The sequence below is a fragment of the Bombus huntii genome, chromosome 17 (assembly GCF_024542735.1).
Source record: "Bombus huntii isolate Logan2020A chromosome 17, iyBomHunt1.1, whole genome shotgun sequence".
In the NCBI taxonomy this organism is placed as follows: Eukaryota; Metazoa; Arthropoda; class Insecta; order Hymenoptera; family Apidae; genus Bombus; species Bombus huntii.
The window spans coordinates 3,742,356-3,769,782 of NC_066254.1; the positions used below are offsets into that span (position 1 = coordinate 3,742,356).

At 39.9% G+C, this 27,427-nt stretch overlaps 2 protein-coding genes, 1 long non-coding RNA gene and 1 other non-coding gene across 16 annotated transcripts in view; 2 read left to right on the top strand and 2 right to left on the bottom strand.

Annotated features, from left to right (window-relative positions):
• The window catches only part of LOC126874906 (neurexin-1), a 598,322-nt gene extending 571,805 nt beyond the window's left edge, over nucleotides 1-26,517 (top strand). For 8 of the 11 annotated variants that reach the window (XM_050637400.1, XM_050637401.1, XM_050637405.1 and 5 more), the window contains 5 exons: nucleotides 866-1,107; nucleotides 2,684-2,807; nucleotides 7,751-7,921; nucleotides 14,385-14,544; nucleotides 18,841-26,517. In XM_050637400.1, the coding sequence (XP_050493357.1) occupies nucleotides 866-1,107; nucleotides 2,684-2,807; nucleotides 7,751-7,921; nucleotides 14,385-14,544; nucleotides 18,841-19,264 (1,121 nt within the window). In that variant the 3' untranslated portion in view covers nucleotides 19,265-26,517. The remainder of the gene's footprint in view (nucleotides 1-865; nucleotides 1,108-2,683; nucleotides 2,808-7,750; nucleotides 7,922-14,384; nucleotides 14,545-18,840) is intronic. The other 3 variants (XM_050637403.1, XM_050637410.1, XM_050637402.1) reach the window with 2 other exon arrangements.
• LOC126874911 (gamma-tubulin complex component 4) overlaps nucleotides 1-27,427 on the bottom strand; it is a 65,934-nt gene that overhangs the window by 11,222 nt on the left and 27,285 nt on the right. The gene's annotated exons all lie outside the window — the stretch shown is intronic.
• Nucleotides 1,029-7,742, bottom strand: LOC126874923 (uncharacterized). 3 transcript variants are annotated; one of them, XR_007693113.1, is made up of 5 exons: nucleotides 6,770-7,742; nucleotides 5,769-6,699; nucleotides 3,018-3,184; nucleotides 2,578-2,896; nucleotides 1,029-1,176 (listed from the first exon to the last, which is right to left on the bottom strand). It is a non-coding gene; the product is annotated as an uncharacterized LOC126874923 (long non-coding RNA). The 3 variants fall into 3 exon arrangements; XR_007693112.1 differs by having other exon boundaries at nucleotides 5,769-7,735; XR_007693111.1 differs by lacking the exons at nucleotides 5,769-6,699; nucleotides 6,770-7,742 and having other exon boundaries at nucleotides 3,018-3,845.
• Nucleotides 3,526-3,631, top strand: LOC126875298 (U6atac minor spliceosomal RNA). The gene has a single exon (XR_007693332.1). It is a non-coding gene; the product is annotated as a U6atac minor spliceosomal RNA (small nuclear RNA).

Consider the following 27,427-nt stretch of genomic DNA (forward strand, 5'->3'; position numbering starts at 1 on the left):
TTTCCTTTCTTTTTTTTTTATTTTTTTTTTTTTTTTTTTTTTGAGGAGGGGGGTCATATGTTATACTTTGTTATCACTTCGCAGAGTGGTAATTAAATATGTTAATGGTAATTTAATATCGTTTCGAGGGGTAATCGGATAATTTCGGGAAGTTAAGTTGATTTTAACCGAGAGATTGTGTGTAGTTTATTTAACGGTGATAAACATTTCATAATTTTAGCTGTAACTCGCTTGATAATTTTATTACTGCAAAATAATTTCCCCATGGAAATGGAAAATGCCTCGTTTTACTGTGTACGATTTTAACGAATATAAAGTATCGATAAGTAATAACAACCTATGAAATTTTTTCGAAAATTATTTTTATATCTATATATATAATACAAAATTTCAAGCGTAATAACATAATTCATTTCATATTACACCCATTAAATTGAATATTAAACATTGCGAATTGTAAACTACAAATTGTAAAATCCTGTTCTGCGTTGATCGATATTTGCAACAATGTATACTTAACTGTACTATCGTATACGATATTATAATTAAACCGCGTATAGTATGGAAAATTTGCAGATGCAAAAATACACAGAAAGCACCTAATAATCGCGGAATATGGGAAATAAGCCACTGTCTAGAATATCTAACAGGTGTATAAGATACTAACAATAAGTAAAGCAATTTTCTACCTAGATTCTATATTTTTCATTACATCGATACAAATACGAATGTGCATGAATATCATCGGTCTAATTACAACTGTTTGTGCTTAGATACCATTTACGCGTAACGACTAACCAATCGAGGGAAATTGAATCGTTAATTGAAAGGGCCATTCTCTGACAATATTTACTGTCGCTCGCAGGTCGCCAATTGACGGTGTTCAATAGTCAATCGACTATTCAAGTTGGTGGTCGATGGAATCGCAACAAAGGCAGAGTAGAGAGGTCGTTCTTGGGCATAATCGCCGGTCTGGTCGTAAATGGCGCTCGAATTTTGGAACTCGCTGCGGCGAAGGATGGAAGAATTATCACCAGAGGAGATGTTCAGTTATTACCTCCAGGAAGTCTGCTGGACCGTGCTGCTCCGTTGCAGAGGATGCAACAGGTAATCAAATTTCCAACGATATTTTACGCAGTCGTTGGTCAGGGAAATTATGCACATGATGATAGATGCCTGGAAAATTAAACGTAGAGAAACCGAATATAGAAAAATTAGAAAAATACAGAGGATAATATAGTTGCTCACCTGATTTATAGTTATTTGTTTCTAACAAATTTGACGAAGATTTGTCTGGTTATTTAATTGAGTTGTTGTACTATCTTCTATTAATTTCGAGTCTTGCGATTTTCGTTAAAAGGATTACGTAAAGTATCGTAAACGACGATTATGTTTTACACGGAAAGATATTCTGTTTTCGAATTTTGTTTATGTCTTTTAACTAGTTATTATTCACTGATAAATCATTCGCTAGCAGTGTTATATATAGATATTGTCGTGCGTTTATAGCGCGTTCATCGGTACGTTATATAATCGTAATTAATGATCTGTAACATCAGTTTGTGTAAATCGTTGCGAAGTCCTGGGCTTAATTACGCTTACGAAGGGTTTACTCGTAATAACCGAATCCTATATTAGATGTATGAATATTAGAATATAGATATGGATAATAGAAATTGGTGATTCATAAAAATCTCTCTCTAGCAACGTACATAACTTTTACCGTGTGCTTTAATAAATATGAATATCACATTGAAGATAATGCTTCCACGTGTTCTAGTAAAATTAAACTGCCTTAAATTTCCAAAGTGAAACTGTATTTTACCTAATACTTTTAATAATCATATTGTTAAAAATATTTAATTACCTAAAATATTAATAGCCTAACCCAGACCCTAATGCTTGTAATAATAATATTGTTAAAAATATTTAATTAGCTGAAATATTAATAGCTTAGCCCTGATCCTAATACTTCTAATAATAATATTATTATTAAGACTATTATTAAAAGTATTGTTATTACTCTTACTAATATTATTATATGTTATTTAATAATAATTTTACATACTATTTATATACTATTGAATAATAAAATAATAATAAAATAGTAAATAAAAGCAAAAGTAACTATTACTTAACAATAATATTATTATTAAGACTATTATTAAAAGTATTATTATTACTCTTACTAATATTATTATATGTTATTTAATAATAATTTTACATACAATCTATATACCATTTAATAATAAAATAATAATAAAATAGTAAGTAATTGGTAAAAGTAACTATTATTTAACAATAATAATATTATTAAGACTATTATTAAAAGTATTATTATTACCTTTACTAATATTATTATATATTATTTAATAATAATTTTATATACTATTTATGTACTATTTAATAATAGTATTAATAATAATACTATTATTAAATAATATATAATAGCATTAGTAAAAGTAATTAGTAAAAGTAACTATTATTTAATAATAATATTATTATTAGTACTATTATTAAAGGTATTAGATATTTACAAATTGTTATCGATTATTCAACAAAAATTACGTAATTTACTTAATATTTTCTTCCTTCATATTAGCAGAAACAACGGTCCAACGCTCGAACGGAACTTTTTATTCAGTACGACGCAATAAATTTTCATATCTCTTTTCCACCGCAGACGCCGGCGTCCGGTTTCCCAGGCGTCATGGACGACCTCATATTTTCCGGTGCCGGAAGTGGTTGCGCCGCCGACGACGAAGACGAAGAATGCACGCCAATCTACGAGCCTGGTTCCGGTAAGTGTAAGTAACATTTCCAAAGGCCGTAAGTAATTCCTTCTGCACGCCTGCTCGCGGAGGAATTTCTTCTACGCGCCTAACTCCTCTTCTATCTACCACATATTCATATTTTATATATATATGTGCGTGCACGTTACACCAACTTCTGCTGCAACACGTATGACAAAGTTAATCGCACGATATTTTCTGTTTTGAGAGAGAACAATTACTCACTGGGAATTGCCAGTCACGCGTCCACAAATCGATCTGCTCGACGAGACAATCTCACCTAGCCATCCGATCATCTGGTCATCTGGTCCAATCGCATGTACATTTGCAAAATAATTTCCATCTCGATGTTATTGCTAGTCGCAGAAAGTTGCACCAGCTATTCCGAGCATCTACTAATTAAGAGACACGTTCGGAGATCGAGGAGAACAAAATGGGAAGAAATTGAGAAAGAACATAATTTCGCATGTGTGAACTGAAAATTAAAGCTGAATAGCCAAGTATACATATAGACATATAGTGTATACATATAGATATAACTAATTTTTCATACACGACGAACGAACTCGAACGTTACATCGTTCGATCGGTTGTATCGTGGCGAGTAAGAAATGTCCTCGCAGCTTTTCGATTCGATCCCTCGTTTTCGAGCTATTCACGAAAAATTGCTTTCTCGCTAGTGGTCGTTTGCCCGCTACGTTACTATATAAGAACGCAACAGACGACATCTATCGTGTAGTATGAAAGGAGAGACGTTTAGCACTCCCCTAGACAAGGATGGAACACATATAAATGGTAAGGCACAGGTCGCCTTTCGGTGGCTCTTACCAGATTTTTTTTTCATTAATTGCAACGCGATGCGACTAATTGTTCGACGTAAATTGAAAATGAGATTCGATGAGAAAAACGAGGAAGCTTGGATCGAAACGGGATTGAAATATAACGTTGGAAATTTGGTTTTGGTATCTCTTTTGTTCGACGATATTATTTATGAAAGTGCTATCGATCGTAGTTGGCAGATTTTTCGACAAATACGTTTTGCAAAGCAATTTATTTAAAATAGAAATGAAGAAATGAAATCGACGGAGGGACAATATTTTGACAGAGTTCGGCAACTACGGAATCTCTGTTATCTAATATATTATTTATGAAAATGTTATCGATTATAAATGTCGGGAATGAAATAAAAAACATCGATGTGACAAGTCGAGATGATAGGAATATTTCGTTATTTGTTTCATCGATGATCGTTTTCGCACTTGTTTATTTTTTCAAATACTGTGATAATTTATAGAAATCAATCATTTCGAAAGCGCAGAACTCTCGTCATATAAATTTATCGTTCTTGTTCCGAATGAATAATACTGATAAATTACTTGAAATATAAAATACACGACATTTTATCATAAACAGCAATGCTGTGCAAATGCAATTTCCACCGGCCCTCTCAACATCACGTACATCGACGTAACATTTCGTTAAATAATCTAACTGTCATTTTCAGTTATCCCGTCATTACGAATGGAAAAGAAACGCGCATTAAATCTGCCCATCGCTTAAACCCTCGATCAAACACGATTTATAATTATCTCGAGACAGACCTAATTATTTCAAACGTCGATTATACGTACATTCGGAAATATGTTTGCAGAAAAATATCGATAAACGCTAATTACTTATGATGTATGCGTGCAAACATTAGAATATGCTGCTGACAGCTTCTGCGGATTATTTTATCTCGTATGAACTTCCCAGATATGTTTTTCACGATTAATATGCTTCGTTGAATTAATTACACTGCGTTACGATAACTATATTCTTGGTAATACTCTGTGGTAAATAGCAAAATGCTATTTCAAAATATATCGGGTTGACAATTAAGTGATTGCTGATCTTGTAATTACCACCTAATGTCAAAATCAGCAATCACTTAGTTGCCAACAAACTAGTCACCTCGATAGCAAATTCATACCATCCATATCACAAAATATCCTCATTAAGCGATAACTATATTCTTGGTAATACTCTGTGGTAAATAGCAAAATGCTATTTCAAAATATATTGGTTTGGTAACTAAGTGATTGCTGATTTTGTCATTAGGTGGTAATTACTAAGTGATTGCTGATTTTGTCATTAGGTGGTAATTACAAAATCAGCAATCACTTAGTTGCCAACAAAATAGTTACTTCGATAGCAAATTCATATCACAAAATATCCTCATTAAGCGATAACTATATTCTTGATAATACTCAGTGATAAATAGTCAAATGCTATTTCAAAATATATTGGTTTGGTAACTAAGTGATTGCTGATTTTGTCATTAGGTGGTAATTACAAAATCAGCAATCACTTAGTTGCCAACAAAATAGTCACTTCGATAACAAATTCATATCACAAAATATCCTAATTAAGCGATAACTATATTCTTAGTAATACTCAGTGATAAATAGTCAAATGCTATTTCAAAATATATCGGGTTGGCAACTAAGTGATTGCTGATTTTGTAATTACCACCTAATGTAAAAATCAGCAATCACTTAGTTGCCAACAAAATAGTCACTTCGATAGCAAATTCAATCACAAAATATCCTCATTAAACGATTACTATATTCTTGGTAATACTCAATGGTAAATAGTCAAATGCTATTTCAAAATATATCGAGTTGGCAACTAAGTGATTGCTGATTTTGTAATTACCACCTAATGTAAAAATCAGCAATCACTTAGTTGCCAACAAAATAGTCACTTCGATAACAAATTCATATCACAAAAATTAAGCGGAGAATCGCCTCGCATAATCATTCGAATGTACCATAACGCAAACGAAATTGGCGATGAATTTTTTCTAAGAAATCGATTGCGAAAATATCGTCGATGAGATATATATCTCTGTAGGTGAAAATAATAGCGGAACCGAAAGAGGCCAAACGAGAACACACACGCACGAATGGGTTCGCATATCGCATGGCATGCCACCTTTTCGTCTTCATGCTTGCCCGGTTGTATCTTCGATTCATTTGCATATTTAGGATCCCTGGCTGGCGCCCCTCCTTTCTCTTTCCTTCGTCGACCTCCTCGTCTTCTCTGGCAGCCGGCTCGGAAATCTTCTCCGGCTGACTAAAAACTGAATTAATACGATCCCTTTAATAAGTCGACGCGCACCGATCGTCACGATATTACGAAAGCAGCTAATAACAACTAACAGCTGGCGCCGAGTAATTTTAGAAGCGCGATATTTCCAGCGATAATACCGAGTCACCAAGTATTTAAAGCATTGTACCACAGAAGAACGTATTTTTCTTCCTTTTCTTCCTTTTTCTTTTTTTTTTTTTTTTTTTTTTGTATATGGTAAAAGTAGATTCAATAATAAGAATTGTAATATTTAATCTACTTTATTATCTTTTACCTGTGCGTTTTTCATTGTGCATTTTACGTGCAGTGTTTTTTCGTTTGTTAATGTGGCGCATTTTCGAGGAAGCTTCCCGCGGGAAATTTTAAGCAATTCGAATTTACACGCATACGAGCGCGGTATAGTTTAAGGGGTTTTACTGAGAAAATTTCGCAAAGGTATCGACACAACGTTATGAAACATAATACAAATGTAATGTAGAAATTCGTCAATGATTAAATACAATACGATATGCGTTAATAATGACGATACGTGAAACAATATATTTCTGGAAATAGACAGAACGTTTCTAGAAATTGTACAATTGAACGAAAGGTTGAAAAGATAATTTCCAATGCACGAGATGAAACATATTCCTGCTGATAATCCTTAGACGTAGATTTCTGCTTTCAGAATAAACATCTTTATTATTTCACCGCGGTATTTGATAATAGTCTAATAATCCACTTGACAAAATACCATTTCTCTGTTTATTTTCTCGAGGCAGATCGAGTCCGCCTGTAATTAATGACTAACGTAACACAGCTTAAAGGTTAAAGCTATTTAGGGCCACGGTTATAAAACTTACCCTCACACTTGGTCTAAATTTAGAATTAAACGAAACGTCGATAAACATTTTTACGAGGACGGAAATTTTCCACCATGTTTTCATTTTCCATATAAATATACTCTGGTTTTTAACATATTTTCTAGTGTCGGTAGATTACGATAATATTCCATGAAATTAGAAACTACGCTTTCCTTCCAAAGCGATGCATAGTGTAAACCTGGAAACACAGTGAGTTGGAATATTCCAAAAAATATAGTCGAAATACTAAATGAATTATGCGTATGAATTATACGATTTAAAGATTGCAATTACGTCTTCTGTCTGAAATAATAAACAACGTGAACGCGCAAGTATGAAGAAAGGAAATGTTAAAATAAACCAGACCAAAGCGCCATACGAATCAACTATAGCTCACGATTACTCGTAACACGATATTCACATCATCGTTATATCTTTTGCTGCAACAATAGCGCGAATTACGTCAATTACACCCGTTCCAATTGTACCCTCGACCATTCGATCGTCCGATCCAATCGTCTCTCGAATCTTGAAGAAGAATAAAAAAAAAAAGAAAAACCTCTCCACTCACGGGTTTGATACAACCGATATCCCGATCGCCGGGTTAATAATATCATTATTCCCACTCGGAGCCCGTCGATGCCTGTCATCCATCGAGCCAGGATCAGCGCGCGTAGCCCGGAATGATATGGTTGAAAATGAAAAACCGACCACGTTCCCGTGGCAACCGAATTGAAAGCTGAAACGAGCCTGATATCGGCCAACAAAATTCCCCAATCAAATACGCATTCTATCTCCATTATCGGTCCTTTCCCTGCGCCACCGCCGCCAGCCCGGTAACCACATTTTCGTTTTCCGTTACACCGATGACGCAAACCGTGGCGAGAACCACGCAATCGTACGGAAATTATGCGAGCGTCGCATGCCATCCTACGCAATTTCAATAATCGTTAACCCCACTTTCTCTCTCCTTCTTCACAGACGACATAATAACGCCCGTCTACGTCGCGCCAACGAGGTCGCCGACGACGTTCAGGCCGAAGCATCACAAGGAGGACCTTCAGCGTCCGTCGTGCGACGACGAGGAGGACTGCGAGGAAGGCTCCGGGGAACCCGTCACCACCGAGGAGATCTTCGTCACGTCCGCCACTGGTCCGTTTCATTTCCTTCTGTATTTTCTTTTTGTCGGTTTCGTGCGATTTTCTTACGTTTACTTTGATCGTATTTTACTCGTGAGCTTGCAGCTATGGCCTGGTGATCGTTAACCAAAGGTATTAATCCGACTAAACATTCGTTGAACGTTCCTGTCTACGTGGCAAAATGACCAACGACCATACCAGCGGTGGATTAACACTTTGACTGCCACGCCGAAAACACGTGTTTCGCTCAGGAAGCCACGGAAGTATTTTCATTGTTCATATAATGGCAAAATAATAATAAATCGACGATGTTCGAGCTGGCGAATAAATCGGTGCACCGTTCAGGATGGCAGCTAAGTCGATGCATCGTTCAGGATGGCAGCTAAGTGAGTGCGGGTGGTTCTTCAAACGTTCAAAGATCTTTAGACGCTGATTAGATATTTTTAATAGCTTCGATTATTTCGTTTCAGACAAATTCCGTAGACTTGTCGTTCATTCGCTACAAGCTTCTGCCACGGTGCTATTTCCTATCGGATGTGACACGATCGATCGTCATCTTCGCATTGCAAACGTTGCATAATCGTTGGACATCCGTCTCGAACAAGGAAGCATATGTGAAATTCATACGACCAGTTCTTACGACTCTTTAATGCTTCTTATCAAACCTTTCTGATAAGGCTCTTATTACGCAAAAATCTTCCCTCCTATGTACTCGCCCCGAGCTTTCACCTCTGCAGGAATTTCGCCCGATTTTTCTCTTTCTTTTCTCTGTTTTGTTTTTCTCTCTTCTTTTTTAGTTTCCCTATTGTTTGTTGCTTTTCGGAACACTTGATTTGCCTATACTCACAACGAACCATACTATCCCAGGTATTGATCCTCCGCGCATAGTTTCCTCTCGTTCACTTGCTAGTATGCGCTACGTGCTCATGCAGGCGGAGTATTTCCAAGACTCGTGTGGTTTTCCGAGGCTCGACGCGCCGGAAATTCGTCTGATGGTCTTTTTCAAGAGCCACGGTTTTCGTATTCCGTTCGCAATGGCTTTACAGAGCATCGTTGATGAAAGAGACTTCTTGTTTAGAGAATGCTCGAGAGGAGTTTCCATTAATGCGTATCTAGTTGGAGAAACATTTCCTGCGCACGATTCTGTCACTCGACCCAAGTACTCCTTTTCTATTAATGTCGTTACATCTCTGCATCGTTCGACGATGCTTCTTTTCTTCTTTTGCTTCCCACTCCTCGTCTCTTTCTAATTCCGCCAGTTCAAAGACGGTTCGAGCATCATTTACGAAGCTGTTGTTGATAATCTCTTCGAGCTTCTCTCGTCTGCAGAAATAGAGCCGCGATTTTTTTCATGTTAGAAACGATCTCTCTTGCTTTATGCAGGTCGAAGTGGAGTGCGCGTAATTAAAAACTAAAGGAAAGAATAGAAAACAATTGCTTTTAGTCGATTCTAGTAGAACGATATGAAAATATCAAACGATTAAAGACGCGCCTTTCCGTACAAGATATTTTAGCAAGCGTTGTATTCTTCGTATCTTCGTATCATCTAGAATTCATTAAGGTGAAACAATAGATTCCACGAACGTCGATAATCAACTATTATGTGTACAAATATCGACAACGAAAGTTGCCCGCCGAACAACGTCGAGGATCGCGCGCGATGAAGAACGATCGATGAAAATCGCAAGCAGCCTCCGGTGACGTTCCTCTGCACGCACTACCGCATTAATATTTATTGCTAGCCAGGTAGAATTCGCTGTGGAATCGTCTACCTTCCTTTACGCTGTTCGTAATCGAAGCAAATCGAGTTCGTCGAGTTTTGAAACCATTAACGTGAATAAATGAGAAAAAGTGGGAAAAGAAGCTAACGAAACAGAAAGAAAAAAAAGAAAAGAAATGGAAAAATGGGAGAAGAAGATCGAGGCACGCATGGAAACTCGTTATGGAAATACTTGGCCCGTGGGCGTCCTCTTCATCTGCATATCCCTCAACTTGATGCGGCGAAAGCTCCGCCAATCCCCACTGCCACTGGTTAAGTTGACCGTCACGAAAATAGCACTCCCCCGTTCGACGAGATCGTTGATGCGACTTCTTTTCAGTACGCCGCTCTTCATCGCGGAATAGGAAGCTTCTCTTCATCGCTCGCTCGCCGCTCGTTTATCACGGTTAAGGCAATTTCGCGTCCAACGTCGAGCAAAACGCTCGCAACAACCTTCGTGAAGTTCGTTTCTCCATTTTACTATTCCATTTTATCGTCTTATTGTTCATTTTTATTCACCCGATTCACCTTCGACGAAATCCTGATTCGGCTACTTTATCACGCGATCGAAGCTCCGCTGCAACGTAGCTTCAGCAAGTTTGACTAGTCTCGTTAAAGTAATTGTATCGCGTAGGGAAAAATTGTAGTGTAATTTGGTCGAATGGTAGCTGCCGATCGATGGTTTTATGGGCTTCTGCTTCAGATGAACACGACATCGTGTTTCATCTAGCGAGAAAGTTTGGACAGCCTTGTTGCAGTAATTGTATCATACCATGTATGCAGAAATAGTAAAGTAACTTGGTTGGATAGTACCTTTCGACCGATGGTTTCATGGTTTCTTGTTTTATCTAAATTCTTTCATCCAAAATCCATATTGTTTCATCTAAAATCGATGTCGTACAATTTTTTGAAGAAGTTTGAAAGTTTTCTAGGAGTGATTGTATTATACTTTGTATGGGAAAATAGTAGCGTAAAGTAATTTGGTTGGATAGTAGCTTTCGACCGATGGTTTCATGGTTTCTTGTTTTATCTAAATTGTTTCGTCTACAATCGATGTTCTATTCGATTTTTTGAGGAAGTTTGAAAGTCTTCTAAGAGTAATTGTATCATACCATATATGAAAAAATAGTAGCGTAAAGTAATTTGGTTGGATAGTAACTTTCGACCGATAGTTTCATGGTTTCTTGTTTTATCTAAATTCTTTCATCCAAAATCCATATTGTTTCATCTAAAATCGATGTCGTACAATTTTTTGAGGAAGTTTGAAAGTCTTCTAGGAGTAATTGTATTATACTTTGTATGGGAAAATAGTAGCGTAAAGTAATTTGGTTGGATAGTAGCTTTCGACCGATGGTTTCATGGTTTCTTGTTTTATCTAAATTGTTTCGTCTAAAATCGATGTTCTATTCGATTTTTTGAGGAAGTTTGAAAGTCTTCTAAGAGTAATTGTATCATACCATATATGAAAAAATAGTAGCGTAAAGTAATTTGGTTGGATAGTAACTTTCGACCGATAGTTTCATGGTTTCTTGTTTTATCTAAATTCTTTCATCCAAAATCCATATTGTTTCATCTAAAATCGATGTCGTACAATTTTTTGAGGAAGTTTGAAAGTCTTCTAGGAGTAATTGTATTATACTTTGTATGGGAAAATAGTAGCGTAAAGTAATTTGGTTGGATAGTAGCTTTCGACCGATGGTTTCATGGTTTCTTGTTTTATCTAAATTGTTTCGTCTAAAATCGATGTTCTTTTCGATTTTTTGAGGAAGTTTAAAAGTCTTCTAGGAGTAATTGTATTATACCCTGTATGGGAAAATAGTAGCGTAAAGTAATTTGGTTGAAGAGAGTAGCTTTCGACCGATAGTTTCATGGTTTCTTGTTTTATCTAAATTCTTTCATCCAAAATCCATATTGTTTCATCTAAAATCGATGTCGTACAATTTTTTGAGGAAGTTTGAAAGTCTTCTAGGAGTAATTGTATTATACTTTGTATGGGAAAATAGTAGCGTAAAGTAATTTGGTTGGATAGTAGCTTTCGACCGATGGTTTCATGGTTTCTTGTTTTATCTAAAGACGATATTGTTTCATTTAAAGTCGATATCTTTCGATGTTTTAAGGAAGTTTGAACAGTCTTGTTGAAGTAATTGTAAAGTAATTTGGTTGGACAACAGCTTTCGACCGATGGTTTTATGGTTTTTTCTTTCATCTGAAATCGATATCGTTTCATTTATCGAGAAAGTTTGGACAGTCCTGTTGTAGTAATTGTATTATTCTATCTATTGAGAAATAGTGGTGTAAAGTAATTTGGTTGGGTAATAGCTTTCGACCGATGGTTTTGTGGTTCCTTGTCTCATCTAAAGACCATATTGTTTCATTTAAAATCGATATCGTTCAATATTTTAAGGAATTTTGAAGTCTTGTTGAAGTAATTGTAAAGTAATTTGGTTGGATAACAGCTTTCGACCAATAGTTTCATAGTTTTTTCTTTCATATAAAGTAGATATCGTTACACTTTCTCAAAAAGTTCGAACAGTCTTGTTGCAATAATTATACCATACGTATAAAAAAATAGTAGCCTAAGGTAATCTGGTCGAATAAAGGTTCTCGATCGATGATTATTAATTTAATCTTCGTATCGTTACATCGTTGGAAGAAATTGAAAATTCTATCTTTATTGAAATCCTGTCATAATATGTACAGACAAACCTGATAGTTTTCGAATATGATAGTCTTCTATTTAATCTTCAATTATCATAGGTATTTACAAAACTCTAAATTAGATTGCTTCATTGATAAAACCAATTAACATCTAACAGACGGTTGCGAGTTTAACGACGAAATTACCTTTTTTCCCACAACTGTTCTCAGCGAGGTGTAATTTTTTAGGACAGCAGACGCTTCGATCGACGAATCCTAGTCGTCGGTTAACGAACCTACCCGGTAGACATATTGTAACTAGTTCAACCGCGAATCGATGGCGAACGTTGTAAAGCGAGCTTTCTGCCTCGCATGTTATGTTTCGTGTGTGCACCGACTTACAATTAGTCAAGGCTGTTTCTTTAACGATCATCGACCCCACGACCACGTCGTCGACTGACATTCCGATTCTAATCGTTTCGTATTCCTCCAGCGATAAAACGAATTCTGCTTCGAAACAAAAGCGAAGCTTTCTAAGAGAGTCTAAGTAGAGTCAGTGCAGTTCTTTTAGAAAAATAGATATTTCCAGTAAAACGAGTATCTTAAACGGAATATCGAAAACACGAAAAATGACAATGTTAGATATTTGGAGTATTTAAAAAGAAGCGAAACAACAAATTACTCGCGCCTCTTCGTTCTCTTCGCTTTCATGGATTCTGCAAGTATTCTCGTGAACTTCGTACCTCGTGAACTCTGCTGAACTTTCCACTGTCGGCAAAGCAAGGCAAGTTACCTCTAGTGTTATACAAAATTAACGCAAGTTGCTAGTTGCTCGACTCAGCTTAATCCAGCCACTTCATCATTAACCACTATCAAACCTACTTCAACCTCGGACGAACGTCAACCGGCCAACTTTTCTTCCTTTAACTCTGCTACGTGCTTTCCATCATCCGACGATCCCTTTAAATTTAGGCGTTTAAATTCAGGCAAACTATCAGACGCGTGATGTTTGTTGAGGATTAGCAGACGAAAGTGTCTCGCAGACTATAGCCAGACCAATTTCACCAGAACCAAATACGTTGCTGCGCGTGTATAGTTCTATGCATAATTGCTGCGATACATAAAATCTGTTTGCTTAAAACGTCGTATCTGGCATTTCTCCATCGGCCGAAACATTTTAAAACGCTGGAAATTTCTCGTGTATTTCCAGCTCTTAAACCGAGTCGTATCACCGTTACGAAATTCTGGCTGAATATTTTAATCCTATTGTTCTGACCGGGTTTCTATCCCAAATGAATATTGCATTTCGCTAGATATTATCACGATACGAGTAGCTTGCAAATATAGCATTTTGCAATGCCACTCGTTACACGAATAAAATAAGAGACCTAAGAAAAGGATATCGGAGGGAAGCGAAGAGCAGAGTTAAATCGAGCGAAGGCAAACGTGGCAAAGAGTATAATATAAATCGTCAGCTTGGAAGTGACTGAAAAGAACAGGAGAACTATAGCCAGCTTCCAATCAATTCGTCGTAAAAATAGAAGCCGAAGATGAGGACCTAACGATCGTCGATTCTTCGCAAAACCGAGCCATATTCTTCGCCAATTACGAAACATAACGGTGAGGCTTGTAATTAAGAAACATCGCCAGGCCGAGCTACAAGCACGAGGCACCCGGTGTCTGAAATTTCCCGGAAACTCTCAACCCGTTTTACGTAAACGTGTCTATAGTGGCGCGTTCGTCACGACGTTACGAAAGGGCAGGGCGAAAAAGGAAAGCAATTAACCGGTCGTAGAGCGGAGTTGTATGGAAACGCGTCGGTATGCGTGCGTGAATGATCGAACGGTTGTCCCTGGAAGCCAGGAAACACGAGTCCCAGTGCGCGGTTGGGTGCTCGCAACGTGGCTGCTGGCCACGCACGCGTGAATATCGCCGGCCTACGCACGCGTAAATATTGTCGGTAGCACGTTACTACCCCATCCCCCTGTTCGAGCCAATCGGATACACGTAATTGCAGCAGCCGGCTGACGCTTCCCTCTCTATCTCTGTCTGTGTTTCTCGTTTCCATATCCGAAAGCAGACTCGAGCTCGGTGGCGTACACGACGGGCCGCGAGTACACGACCAGCCACATCAGCACGCAAACGTCTCCAGGCTCGCCGTCGACATCGACCCGGGACATCGTCACCGACTCCGTCCAGTACAATGTGTCAACCACAGACCTCGAAACCAGCCACGTCAGGTGAGTTTGCCAGTTGCTCGCGAGGACACCCGCGGCGACGTTGGAACCTCGCCGCCACACGAATTCCGCTAACTCGTCCGGGGTTCGTTGTGCGTGCACGTCTGTCTGCTGCGTTTCCGGCGACACGTCGGTTCCGGCGTCGTTGCTCCGCGCCAATTTTCAACCGTTTCCATCGCCATCGAAACGTATTCCATTTTTCTTCTGACTTTCGCTTTCGCTTTTCTTTCCTTTTGCTTCATTCTTCTGCTCTTTTGGTTCTGCGCCAGCTGGATGCACACGGTGTACTTTCGTTGCTCGGCAAGAAGTTTGGAATCGCTACGGAGTTTCGTACGGGAGGTAGCGTCCTCCACGAGTTTGCAGAGATCGATCTGGGATTTTGGTTTCGATACCTAGGGGAGCTCTTTCGTTGGAAGTTGCTCGAAGCGAGAGAAACTGTAACTACGTGGATGTCTGTAGCGTTAATTTCGAATCGACGATAGAACTCGCGAAGTGATTCCGGGTTTCTGGTTTCTTTTCGTGCTAATGAAGAAGGTACTTCGGTTGCTTTAAAAGCGAGCTGCGAGTCACAGGTTTCCGATCGTTGCCACACGTTGCTCCGGCAAAATTTGAGAAACAATTCTCGGAAAGTCTTTTGTTAAAAATCTGTCGGGGCAAGGGAAATTATTGTCGTCGTCTATGTAATGTTTTCATTTCGAAAATAATAGAAGTGAGCAAAGCAATTCCAAAAAAATAATATAATAATTACAAGTTTAATATATTATTAAAAAATATATATTTTCAATAAAATCAATTATTTTATAAATTAATTAAAATAATTAGGCAAACACATACAACCCCCTAATTAATAAATTAATTAAATTATTAAGAAACTATTATATTAATTGTAAAAAAGTTTCGAAAATAATAGAAGTGAGCAAAGCAATTCCAAATTTCTCGTGCTTCACTGGTATTTCACTGGCGATTAGATCGCTTCTCAGATTCTCAGCGTACTTTTTTATAATTATAACAGCTGCCTATATAGCGAGAAATATATCTACAAATTCTTTCAATTTGTACGTTTTATTTAACTATATGATTTTTGTAACGCCGTAAATTTATTTTACGATATTTCTTTAGTTACTTTCGCTGCGAAAACGATAGGAACGAAATGACAGATTTATTGAATTGGGAAAATTAGATATTGTATTATGTACGTTTTTCACGTCGGATTTATTTGACAGAAGTTTCGTCCAGAGATTGCGTTTTATTTTTTCGAAGGAAATGGAAAGACTTGCGAACTGTTCTCGCGCCAGGGAGCTTTTTTTTTTTTAACCCGCTGTTAAACGACGTATATAACGTGGCTTAACGATCTAATAATAATACGTTGTTCCATATCAAAGGAATTGATTTTAGGGAAACGATAATAACGTGTTTATGAAGTAATCATGCAGAATATCTACATAATTATAATTATTCGGATATTAATTGTCATAGAGCTATGGAATATCTCGCGAAAGCGTTGGTCGATGGTTCAAGCGTTAAAAATATATGTTTGCAACTTTTAATGTATTTTGTATTTCCTACCGCAGCACGCGCAATTTTTCATAACTTGTCTTTAAGTTCGTAAAAGCGTTTTTAATTATTGCACAAAATCCCAGAGTTACGGAGTTTGATGTGAAATTTGATTCGTCAATTTGATTAATTAAGAGTTTCGACTGATTCATCCGATCGGACATTTAAAACTGGCGGTAGATTTAGCCGCTGGTCGAATTGTTCGAGACGAAATTGATAGTAGCAATAGTGTTCGCAATTTCCTCCATTGCGATCTTAAAATTGGACGAAAGATCAGCAATCATTTGCTGATTACTATAAATTCTCAAATACATTCGCAGAAATAAGTTCTCGTAGCTGATACTTCGAATGATAGTTCGTTTTTGAACAGCGCGTTAACGTAAATTAATGGCCACACGGTTATTACGTAGCTTAAATATTATAGTAACGTCGCATAATCTTCCGCTTTATCAAATTTTCCACACGCTTGCCGCGAGAACGTTCTCAACGAGGACGACTGGAAATATCTCGATTTTCCCGTATTTTCTTCGCTTAACGACTTCCCTCTCGACGGAGAAATAAAAATACCGGTTATTTTCAAAATTGATAGAATCGATAGAAACGTAAGACAGCGGTCATTGAATTTTGGGAATTTTTCAAAAAATTAAACCATCGAAAAATATTAATTTTCCGTGAAATTGATAAATTCGAGAATAGATAAAAATTCGGTAAAAGTTGGTTTGTCCGAACCAGTTTTTGTTCACTGTCAGTTAGGCGAACTCGTAACCGGGTAACTTTATTATCCGAAATATTTTCTCCCCTATCGGATAGAGCAACTTGTATCGTGAAAGCGCGATAGACAAAAAATGATGGAAACTTATTCTCAATAAATGGAATTGTTCGAGCTTGCACGCTTCTAATCGGAGTTTGTACCAATATAGCAACTGAGAGAATATGTACATTTTCGATTGGTTTTACATTTACAACTGTTATATTGTAGATATTATCTATAAATTAAAAATCTTCAATTTTGTTATACAGAAACGAATAATTAACGTTTATTTGTTGCATAAACTTGAAACGCAACTCTGGTTCCGATATGAAAAACGCAAGCAATTTCAGCAACAAAGGAATGATCATTCGTTGACCAGTTGGCTGTTTCTGACGAGTATACTCGTCGCGCGTAAAAGTAGTTACAAATTGCAACATAGTAAACTGCGATAAATTTGAGTGATAAAATTAAGAAATAAAACGATCGTTTCGTTACAACTTAATCGTACACACACTCTGTGTTGCACGAGTATACTCGTCATCGCTTGCACGCTTCTAATCAGAATTTGTACCAATATAACAACTGAGAGAATATGTACATTTTCGACTGGTTTTACATTTACAACTGTTATATTGTAGATATTATTTATAAATTAAAAATCTTCAATTTTGTTATACAGAAACGAATAATTAACGTTTATTTGTTGCATAAACTTGAAACGCAACTCTGGTTCCGATATGAAAAACGCAAACAATTTCAGCAACAAAGGAATGATCATTCGTTGACCAGTTGGCTGTTTCTGACGAGTATACTCGTCGCGCGTAAAAAGTAGTTACAAATTGCAACATAGTAAACTGCGATAAATTTGAGTGATAAAATTAAGAAATAAAACGATCGTTTCGTTACAACTTAATCGTACACACACTCTGTGTTGCACGAGTATACTCGTCATCGCTTGCACGCTTCTAATCAGAATTTGTACCAATATAACAACTGAGAGAATATGTACATTTTCGACTGGTTTTACATTTACAACTGTTATATTGTAGATATTATCTATAAATTAAAAATCTTCAATTTTGTTATACGTAAACGAATAATTAACGTTTATTTGTTGCATAAACTTGAAACGCAACTCTGGTTCCGATATGAAAAACGCAAACAATTTCAGCAACAAAGGAATGATCATTCGTTGACCAGTTGGCTGTTTCTGACGAGTATACTCGTCGCGCGTAAAAAGTAGTTACAAATTGCAACATAGTAAACTGCGATAAATTTGAGTGATAAAATTAAGAAATAAAACGATCGTTTCGTTACAACTTAATCGTACACACACTCTGTGTTGCACGAATATACTCGTCATCGCTTGCACGCTTCTAATCAGAATTTGTACCAATATAGCAACTGAGAGAATATGTACATTTTCGACTGGTTTTACATTTACAACTGTTATATTGTAGATATTATTTATAAATTAAAAATCTTCAATTTTGTTATACAGAAACGAATAATTAACGTTTATTTGTTGCATAAACTTGAAACGCAACTCTGGTTCCGATATGAAAAACGCAAACAATTTCAGCAACAAAGGAATGATCATTCGTTGACCAGTTGGCTGTTTCTGACGAGTATACTCGTCGCGCGTAAAAAGTAGTTACAAATTGCAACATAGTAAACTGCGATAAGTTTGAGTGATAAAATTAAGAAATAAAACGATCGTTTCGTTACAACTTAATCGTACACACACACACACTGTGCTCCGCGAATATACTCGTCATCGCTTGCACGCATTTAATAGCCGCATTTACGTTTTAGCTACACGCTTTCCAAACAGATCGCAACTGGTCAGGTCGTTCATTCTGAATTTTTCATTACGTTCCATTATCATACTCGATATCATATTTGAAACGATATCACGTGAACGTTAAAGATGATGGGATATTCCGAGCATTCAGGCGACAGATACTCATAATCACTCGTTTCGATCGTTGCAGTAGCGTTGTGACGCAGAGATCGAGCACCGTGACGACCCAAACAACGACCACGGAGATGACGGACCCACCTCCACCGCCTCCGCCGCCCATCTACCCGCCGATGCCGACGCCGCCGAAGAACAACAACAACAACAAGAGGATAACGTCCGAGGCGGCAGAGAACGCGGCGCTAATAATCGGCATCATAGCCGCCGCATTGATCGCCATCGTGCTCATCATTCTCATCATCCTCAAGTTCAAGAATCGTCCAGAGACCAGCTACAAAGTGGACGAGACGAAGACCTTCTGTCAGGACCCGAACGCTGCGCTGCTCGGCGCTGCTGGCTCCGGCCAGCCGTTCAACGGGCCCATGAAGAACGGCGCAAATGGCAGCAAAGCGAACAAGAAACGGGAACTGATAGACATCAAAGAGTGGTACGTGTAGAGACGGCCAGTCTTCGAGATTCACGCGTCCGCGTGAGTGGCGCACGTGCTCTTGAAAACCTCGTGGCCAGGTGAACACGCGAGTCCAAGAACTTGACGAGGAACGTGTGACAGCCTCTTCTTAGGTCCTTCGTTGGTGCTAGGCGAACTATTTAGCTATTAGTTTTTCGACGCGTTTCTCCACGAACGATAGAACGGGCTGTGTTCCTCGCGGATAAACGCGACGAACGAGAGAGGAGACTGCGCCCGAGACGAGTCGTCTCGAGCGATCTTCGCAGACGTCGTGATGCGATCGTTGCTCCGCCGGCACACGACCAGACAGCCAGCGTCCGATGACCGTGCGTCATCGCGCTGGCAAGATCCCATCTCCTCCGTGTCTCAGGCGCCGGTCGACTTTAGATGAATCAGCGTTATAAGCATATCCAATGTTATATCGATGGAGGTCGAGCCTGGTCGACGCTGTGCGCGACGATCCAGTCGGCGGAGGCTGCGCGCGTCCAGGATGGAAGACAACGAGCGGTTCGAAGCTCGCGGCGGTGATCGGCGTAACGACGGCACGAGACCGATCGCGTCGAGCGGAAAGGCAGAGGAAGAGCAACAGGCGGATGAAGAAGAAACGCAGACGCGAAAGAGAGAAGAAGGGAAAGGGATAGAGGCACGGAAGGTGCGTTGCGGAAGGATGTATCGAGTGGTTGTGCCGATCGAAAACGTGTCCAAGCGGCGACGGACGCGGAGCATGGCGTTGTTACTCTTCGTCAGAGCGACGCTCGGCTTTAGTTGCAGCACTTTGTCGACGTCGAGCACAGGCGACGCGACTCGAAGCGTCGAGTCCTCGAAATACGAGCGCGCCACTTGCCCGAAAAAGGAAAAGAAATTGAAAGGGAGAGACGAATATTCTCGCGCAGGCTCGTAAAATCAAACTTCTTCCTCGTTGCTAGACACGTTGTTAGTTGTATATTCGTTGTACATGGACAGGTTCGTCGCGCATTAACGATAGCATTCAGATGATCCTCCTTCAGGCGAAGCGTTCGAGAGGAGAAACGATCGTTCGAGGAGACGTAAATTGCGCGCGCCACGTATTTCGAGGATCGGCAAAGACCAGCAGAGGAAGAGCAAAATTCCAATTCCAAATAGTCCATGAAGCGCGAGCGCAAAGCGACGAGAAAGTGTTGGAATTAACGCGCAAGAACGAAAGTATCAATACGAACGATCCTATCTAGCGATTAATGAACTTATTGTTGTATAGAAGAAAGCAAAAAAAAAATATATATATATATACATACACGATATTTATCGATTATGTTATGCGTGTAAATTGTTTATTAAATTATAGATTTTATTAACACAACAATGGAAGAGAGCGTGCGGATACGTGTTACACGGTGTGCATGATGGAAACGGTATGAAAGGGATGAGAGATAGTCCGCGTTGTTTTGTTTGAATATAAAGAAGCGACTCGAAGTAACGTCGGTGTATTAGCCGTAAATTTAACGCGTTCTTGCGGGACGCGGACACTGTAAGCTGTAAGTGATCGCGCGCGGAAACGCTCGGAGGACACTGTCGAAATAGTAAATGACACGTAGCCATGCGCAGATCGATGCTTATACGTATACACAGGGTGTGAACGCAGTATTGCCAAAAAAAAAAAAAAAGAAAAAGACAAAAAAACGAATCAAGCTTGACCGGTGTTTAACCCTTTGATGTCCGAAATCGCCAGCGCGCGTTCCTTCCTCGTGCCGCTTTATCTCGATACTTGCGCGGCATAGTCTTTTTATACTCCTCGTGGAAGACTATCGTTGTTTCCTTTGCAGAGAATGATCAGTCTTGTATCCTCTTGCTTGCGCCGCCGCGATGCTTCCTTTCGTTTCGCGTCTCTGTCGGATAGCCTGTCGGATATCCCGCCGCATACCTTGCGAAATGAAAACTGTCAGGCGAAATTTCGCTGCACGTACATCCTCGAACAAAGGGCTGCAAAGGGTTAATTATACTGGCGCGTCGCACGAACTCCGTTTCGTGGATATTCGAGGCCGTTTCAATCCACCTCTATCCGCCTCTCTGGAAACTCTCCGCGGGCTTCTCCTCCGGCTTCCAGCCGACAGCGGCATCTCTTCTTACGATATGCACCTTGCCATCCGAAAGCGTAGCTTGCCTGTTGCGCGACCAAAGTATAATTATCGGCGAAATACTCTATATTTTCGTACCACGCTGCTTGGTGTTCCCGGCTTTCTAACGGGCGTCTGGTCGAGACTGGTGTTCGTATTGCAACTACGTGTACATAGAAATTACTGTTCTACTGTGTGTCGAATCGATAATAAACTTAAGACGGATATCCTACAGACCATCGATGCTTTAATTTCCGCACGATGTACGTTTCAAAGCGCTATTTTCATTTGTTATTCGTTTATTTCATTCGCCGGTGAATGTTCGTCGTTACCCGCGGCGTACCCTTTCGCCTAATTTTGAAACCGACCGGAGCACATTGTCACGTGAAAACGGCACCAGTCTGGACCAGCTGACGATCCAGTTGGTTCGTAGCGCGTGTTTCAACGCCGTCGTCGACCAACCTAAGCCAAATAGCTACTCGTTGCCGTAATCCGGTCGTCTCTATCGCTGCTGTATTAACTAAACTCCCGCTGGGATTTCCTTAAGCGAAAGCGCTCGTCCAAATGTCCCGCAGTCGGCTAAAGGACGTCTCTCGATAGAGCGTGTCGTCCGGAAAAGAAGGAAGAATCGTAGAATCGGTGGATGGATTCGCGGACAAGCAATAATGAAACGTGATACTGACAAGAAGGGGGGAATATGTAAGTTCGATTAATTTAAGATCGTTCGATACGTACTCGCTTGCAAACGCCATTGCCATTGATTTTCCCAACTGTGGGCGTGCGTCGTCCCACAGCGATCGACCATTCGTCGAAACGGCAAGTGCCAGTGTGTGTGACTCGTGAATGAACGAAAGAGCGAGAGAAAGAGAGAGAGAGAGAGAGAGAGAGAGAATGTGAAGATGACGCTCAGACGGGAGGTCGAGAGGAGGAAACGTTTTCGTTTCGGCCAGGAAACTGGCTAAGAACGACGATCGTTAAAAGGCTTCTAAGTTGTGCAGTTATTGTAAAATGTTCATTACGTATGCCAAGAACTCGGCGTGCCTCGAACATCGTGCGACGTCCAAAAGCGAGGAAATTTAGAAAACAGTTTGGGAGAAGAAACAGAAAGAAAAAGAGAAGAATAGGAATCTTCTCAGCCTCTTCGTTACCTCCTCTCACTCTCTCACTCTCTCTCTCTCTCTTCCACGAAATGCAACGATTATTTCAAGTGTTTAATTATGTTCAAGCTAAGCGTTCCCAGCCTCGAAGAGATTGCACGGTGGCTAAATGTTGGAGGAACGCCGGCAACTTTGTTCTCCGTTCGCTACTCGACCTCGCACCGCTCTGTCGAACGACTCGCGGAGAAAGTTGCTGGAGGATTTTCTTATCGGATTTATCGTACCTGTTCTTGTTGATTCCACGGCGTGCGACTCTCGCTAACGAGTGCGCTCATTAGTCTCGTTATCGTTGAACGCGCCTCGATGCGCGCCCCTACGACCCCGCGAAACTTCGTTCTCGTTATACTTCGACTATCGCTTCGATCGCCAACGATAAACGCGCTGTTATCGCGTCGCGGGTGAAACGCAGGCTGCCGTTCTCCAGTATCCTGGCCGCTGACACGCTCTCCTTTTCTACTCGCGTTCCGCCTGCGATTTTTACTCGATCGATCGTCCAATTTCTCTGCTTTTATCATACGCCAATTTGTCTGCATCGTCGCGGCTTTTTTATTCGAATTCTCGCCTCTTATCGTTCGCCACGAGGCCTTCGAACGTTTTCCACGCAAGGAACTACTGCGCCAACTAACTTCTACAATTAGCGGTCCGACGTCTACGACGAAAGTCTAAGATCGAAGCAGAGTGCAAGATATCACGCGGATGTTTCTTTCTCGCGCGAGCGACTCGACCAGCGTCCTCGAACAGGACGACGCTAGCGGAAACTTGGTGAGGCGTCACCTTCGATAACGTCGGAGTACAGGCTCTCAGGGAAGCACGATTAACGCGTTTTAATTAGAAGAAACTCCGAAGCCGAACCGAACCGACCAACGCATATCAGAACGAAAGACTCTTCGACCGATCCGATCGGCCGTTTCGTACGAATCGAAAGTATGGCGGAGGCGAGTCACGGTATTTCTCGCGGTTTATCGCTGCTGGTTCCCGGCTTTCTCTCTTTTCTCTTTACGAAAAGCAAGAACTGGCCGATCGTGCGGTAACCGAAAAAGAAACGACCGCTCGCGCGCAAAAGTATTGCTAGGCACGCGACCGAGACTTCTTTTTAAACTCCCCCCCCCCCCTCTCTCTCTCTAAACGATCGTAAAAAGCAAAGGGGAGAAATGAAAGTAGAAAAAAAAATACGACGACCTTAATCGCACAAGAACTCGATGAATCCAAATATAGCACGATCTTTGCCGATGTAAAAATGTCACGAGCTTTCCAACTCTCCGCTTTATTCTTATCTTCCTTCTTCTTCTATTTTCTCTCTCTCTCTCTCTCTCTCTTCATTCTCTTTGTCGTTGGTTTCTTATTCACACGATACCTCGTCGAATCGGTTCGATCGAACAAACCGGTTTACGCAGGACGCTTAAAGATGGCAGGACGATCTTCGCTCGTCGACGTCGCCACAGGCGTCACGCCATCGAGATCGATCATAGGTTATAAGAAACGATAAGTCGATGTGGATTTCGTGTATTTACGTGGCTAAAGTTGAGTGGGCAGTCTTAACGATATCGCATCGTAACATCGTCCGACGTAGCATTTTTCCGGTTGTCTATTCTCCGCGTAGAAACGTCATATTCGTTTTTCGTCGAACGTCGTTGCTGTCCCCAGCGAAATAAAATTCTCGCGATCGTCGAACGCAAAGTGCAGCACGACTTGCGTTCGTGGCATCTTACGCAGAGCGACTGCAGTTGCCCGTAGTAGCGAAAAGGTTAAAACAACGAAACGTCCTGGCGCTGCCACGTCGACGAATGATAAATACGACGAAGAAGATCGATCGTCTTACGGCTTTTCTGGTCAAACTTGGTCAAACTCGAAACTGCTTTCTTTCTTATGTCGTTGCTTCGTATTCGTTCAAAGGATGGAACGTGATGTATCAGCACGTTGAAACGAGCGTCGCGTCAATTTCTACGTGAAACGGTATGAAATTTCGAAGCGTGCAAGTGCGATTAAACGTAGCCGTTTTCCTAACGCTTATACGAAAGGTTATGCATTCGAGTACGAAGATAATTTAAACAAGTCGTTTGTCTTGGTAGGGACAAGAGAAGCGAGAAAGTCGCGCGCCTTTGACGTACGATCGAACGCGATACGATTATCGAGTTAGTTAAACGATGTCGGTCGTAATTCATCGACGATAACGTATCAGCGTGTTCGTGGTATACGGAACAGAGTACCGTGGTGAAGGTAATTTTTTGCTGCTTTCTTCTCTTGAAAAATGAACAATCGCAACTGACTTTGCTATTCGTTGGCGTGGCACAACGAACGCCACGCCATCAATCAAGAACACGCGTTCCACCCATCGAGAAAACACGAACATATTGTTATCACTGCCCTCCAAACTCTCTATCTGCATATCCTTCGGTGTACTGACGATTAACGTTTATACTAAACTAATTAACTTCTAATAAAGATATCTTATCGAGCAAAATGTTACTCTAAACTCTAACTTAACGCGTTAAAAGCCTCGAACTTAAGTGTGTCGCGGATAACGTCATACCTAAACTTAACTATTAAAATACGTAGTGCGGCAACAAGCAAAGTGTTAGCGAGAAAGAGGAACGCGTGATAAATGATAAATGGTGAGAGGAAAGCGAGAGCGAGAGAAACAAAACCGAACGAATGTAGTATATGTGTCTGTGTCTGTAACGGAACGCGCGCGTGTGTCATGTGTGTGTGTGCGTGCGTGTGTGTGTGTGTGTGGGCACGTGATGAGACGTAGGAAGGAAACATGGCGCCTGCCGCAGGCGAAAAGTTTATTAGCGTGAGACACTTGATATGGCGAACCGAAAGTCGTTGGATAGTACGCAGACAAAAAGAGAAAAGAATTAAAAAAGAAAAAAAATGAATAATAAGCTGACACACAAGTGTATCTAGAATCGCTATAGCTAGATGGAATTATATTTTACAATTGTACAGTTATTATACGTTCGGGCGTGCTAAACCGATTCAATCTATAGATAGTCGAAAAGTAACTGTGTTGTGTGTGTGTGTGTGCGTGTGTGTCGCGTGTCTCTCTCTCTCTCTCTCTTTCTCTCTGTTCGTGGACAGCGAAGAGCGGAGAAAAACGCAGACTCCGTGTGAAATGGGGAAGAAGAAGCGGATGACAGAACGGGAAAACAGACGATATTGTGCGGTGAATGTTACGCAATGCCGAAAGATCAACAGCGACCTCGCTGAATATTTTTGTTCTTTAAGAAGCTGAAGCTCCCGATTCTTACACGTATACATGTATACTGTTATACGTATGTGTGTATGTATAATAGGATTCGAGCGCGTATAATGCTTACATCGGAAATCGATCCTCCTCGGACAGGAAAGGGTATATACACATACGCATTGGTGCGTGGCGCGCGTGGATGCACGTGTAATCACACGCATGTGTTCTCCTGCGACGAAAGAGAAAAAGCGATCGAGCCAATTGGCTGGCTCGGCACGCACGGGTCAGCCCCTTTCGTTTTCGGGAACTTAAATGTGGACACGAGCCAAGTATATAAAATACGAGCCGTAGCGTAAATAATGCATTTAGATTTTTTACATGTCGATGCGAAGCCTCCTGTGCCGTTTTCGTTAGAATTCCCGACTTTAGAGACGCGCAGATCTTCGACGCCACGATGCAACACGACGAATCCGCGCAACCAATTCGCAGTTTCTCTTTCTTTCGCCGTAGCGTTCTATGTTTTATAGGACACGAGTGTAAAGGGGACGAGAACAAAATGTAAGCAGCGACAGGAGAAAATGAAACGATATCGACGATACGTTTTACAACTTGATCTAAAACATGATCGAACAAACACGAATACATGTGAACACGCATACAGATACACGTACAGGTACACACGGATAATATAGTAGTGCGCGCACAGGCACGCATTACGAGCTCCCTTGAAAAAATTGGAGATATGTAAATATATAGAAATAATGCCGTAACTACGAAATTATATGAATAAAGTATTGAAACTGTGTACGAGCCTGCCTCCATACCTTCCCAGATAGTTGTGATTTAGGAAATCGGGAAAATCCGCAAGTCTTGCGTTTGTGTTTAAAATTTATCGCGTCTCGAATTTCCAAAATAATATAAAACGTCACTTGTTTTCCTTTTTTTGACAAATTTGAAACTTACCATAATCGTTATGGTAAGTTAGTTTTATTCCTTATTAATATATCCTTAGAAACGATCGGCTCGTATTATTTATAATACAACTTTATCGCGTAAACGGTATAATCCCACCTGAAAAGAAATTCATTACCAACGAACGACATATCCGGAGCAGTATTTTCAATCATAAATATTCTAGCAATAAAGTGTGCTGAGAAAGAAATGACTCTAAAAGCCAGAAGGGCTGTCAAAGTGAATTATTCATTCCATCTTGCAACTCTAGTTTACCATATGTAACTACAAAATAGAAAATTCTCAAACCAAATCACCACGAGTGCTTCCTCATTTTTGCAATATTAATTTACTTAATTATTCACTGTAGCCGTACAGGAGGCTACTGGTGAAACTGCGTCTAACGATCCAGAGGCAGGAACGTGTTTCCACAGTCCGGTGGAAGAAGGTTGGACATGATACAGGCGCAACGCTACTTTAAAAATTCTTGAGTGTCGGTCGATCATGTAGGTAACTGTACGTAAAATATCAATGTTTATTATAGGTAAAACAGGAACACCACGTATCTACAAATGATATCGTAGAATTTTGTACATGTTATGGACATGTCTTTCAAAACAATCTTTATCAAAAACAGAATTTTACAACTAAAGTTTATTAGATACTTTCCACAACGTGAAAAAATGCAAATGAACAAATCTTATAAGTCGTAGTATTAGTCCGATATATGTGTATATTCTATATATCTATTTTTATAAAATTAT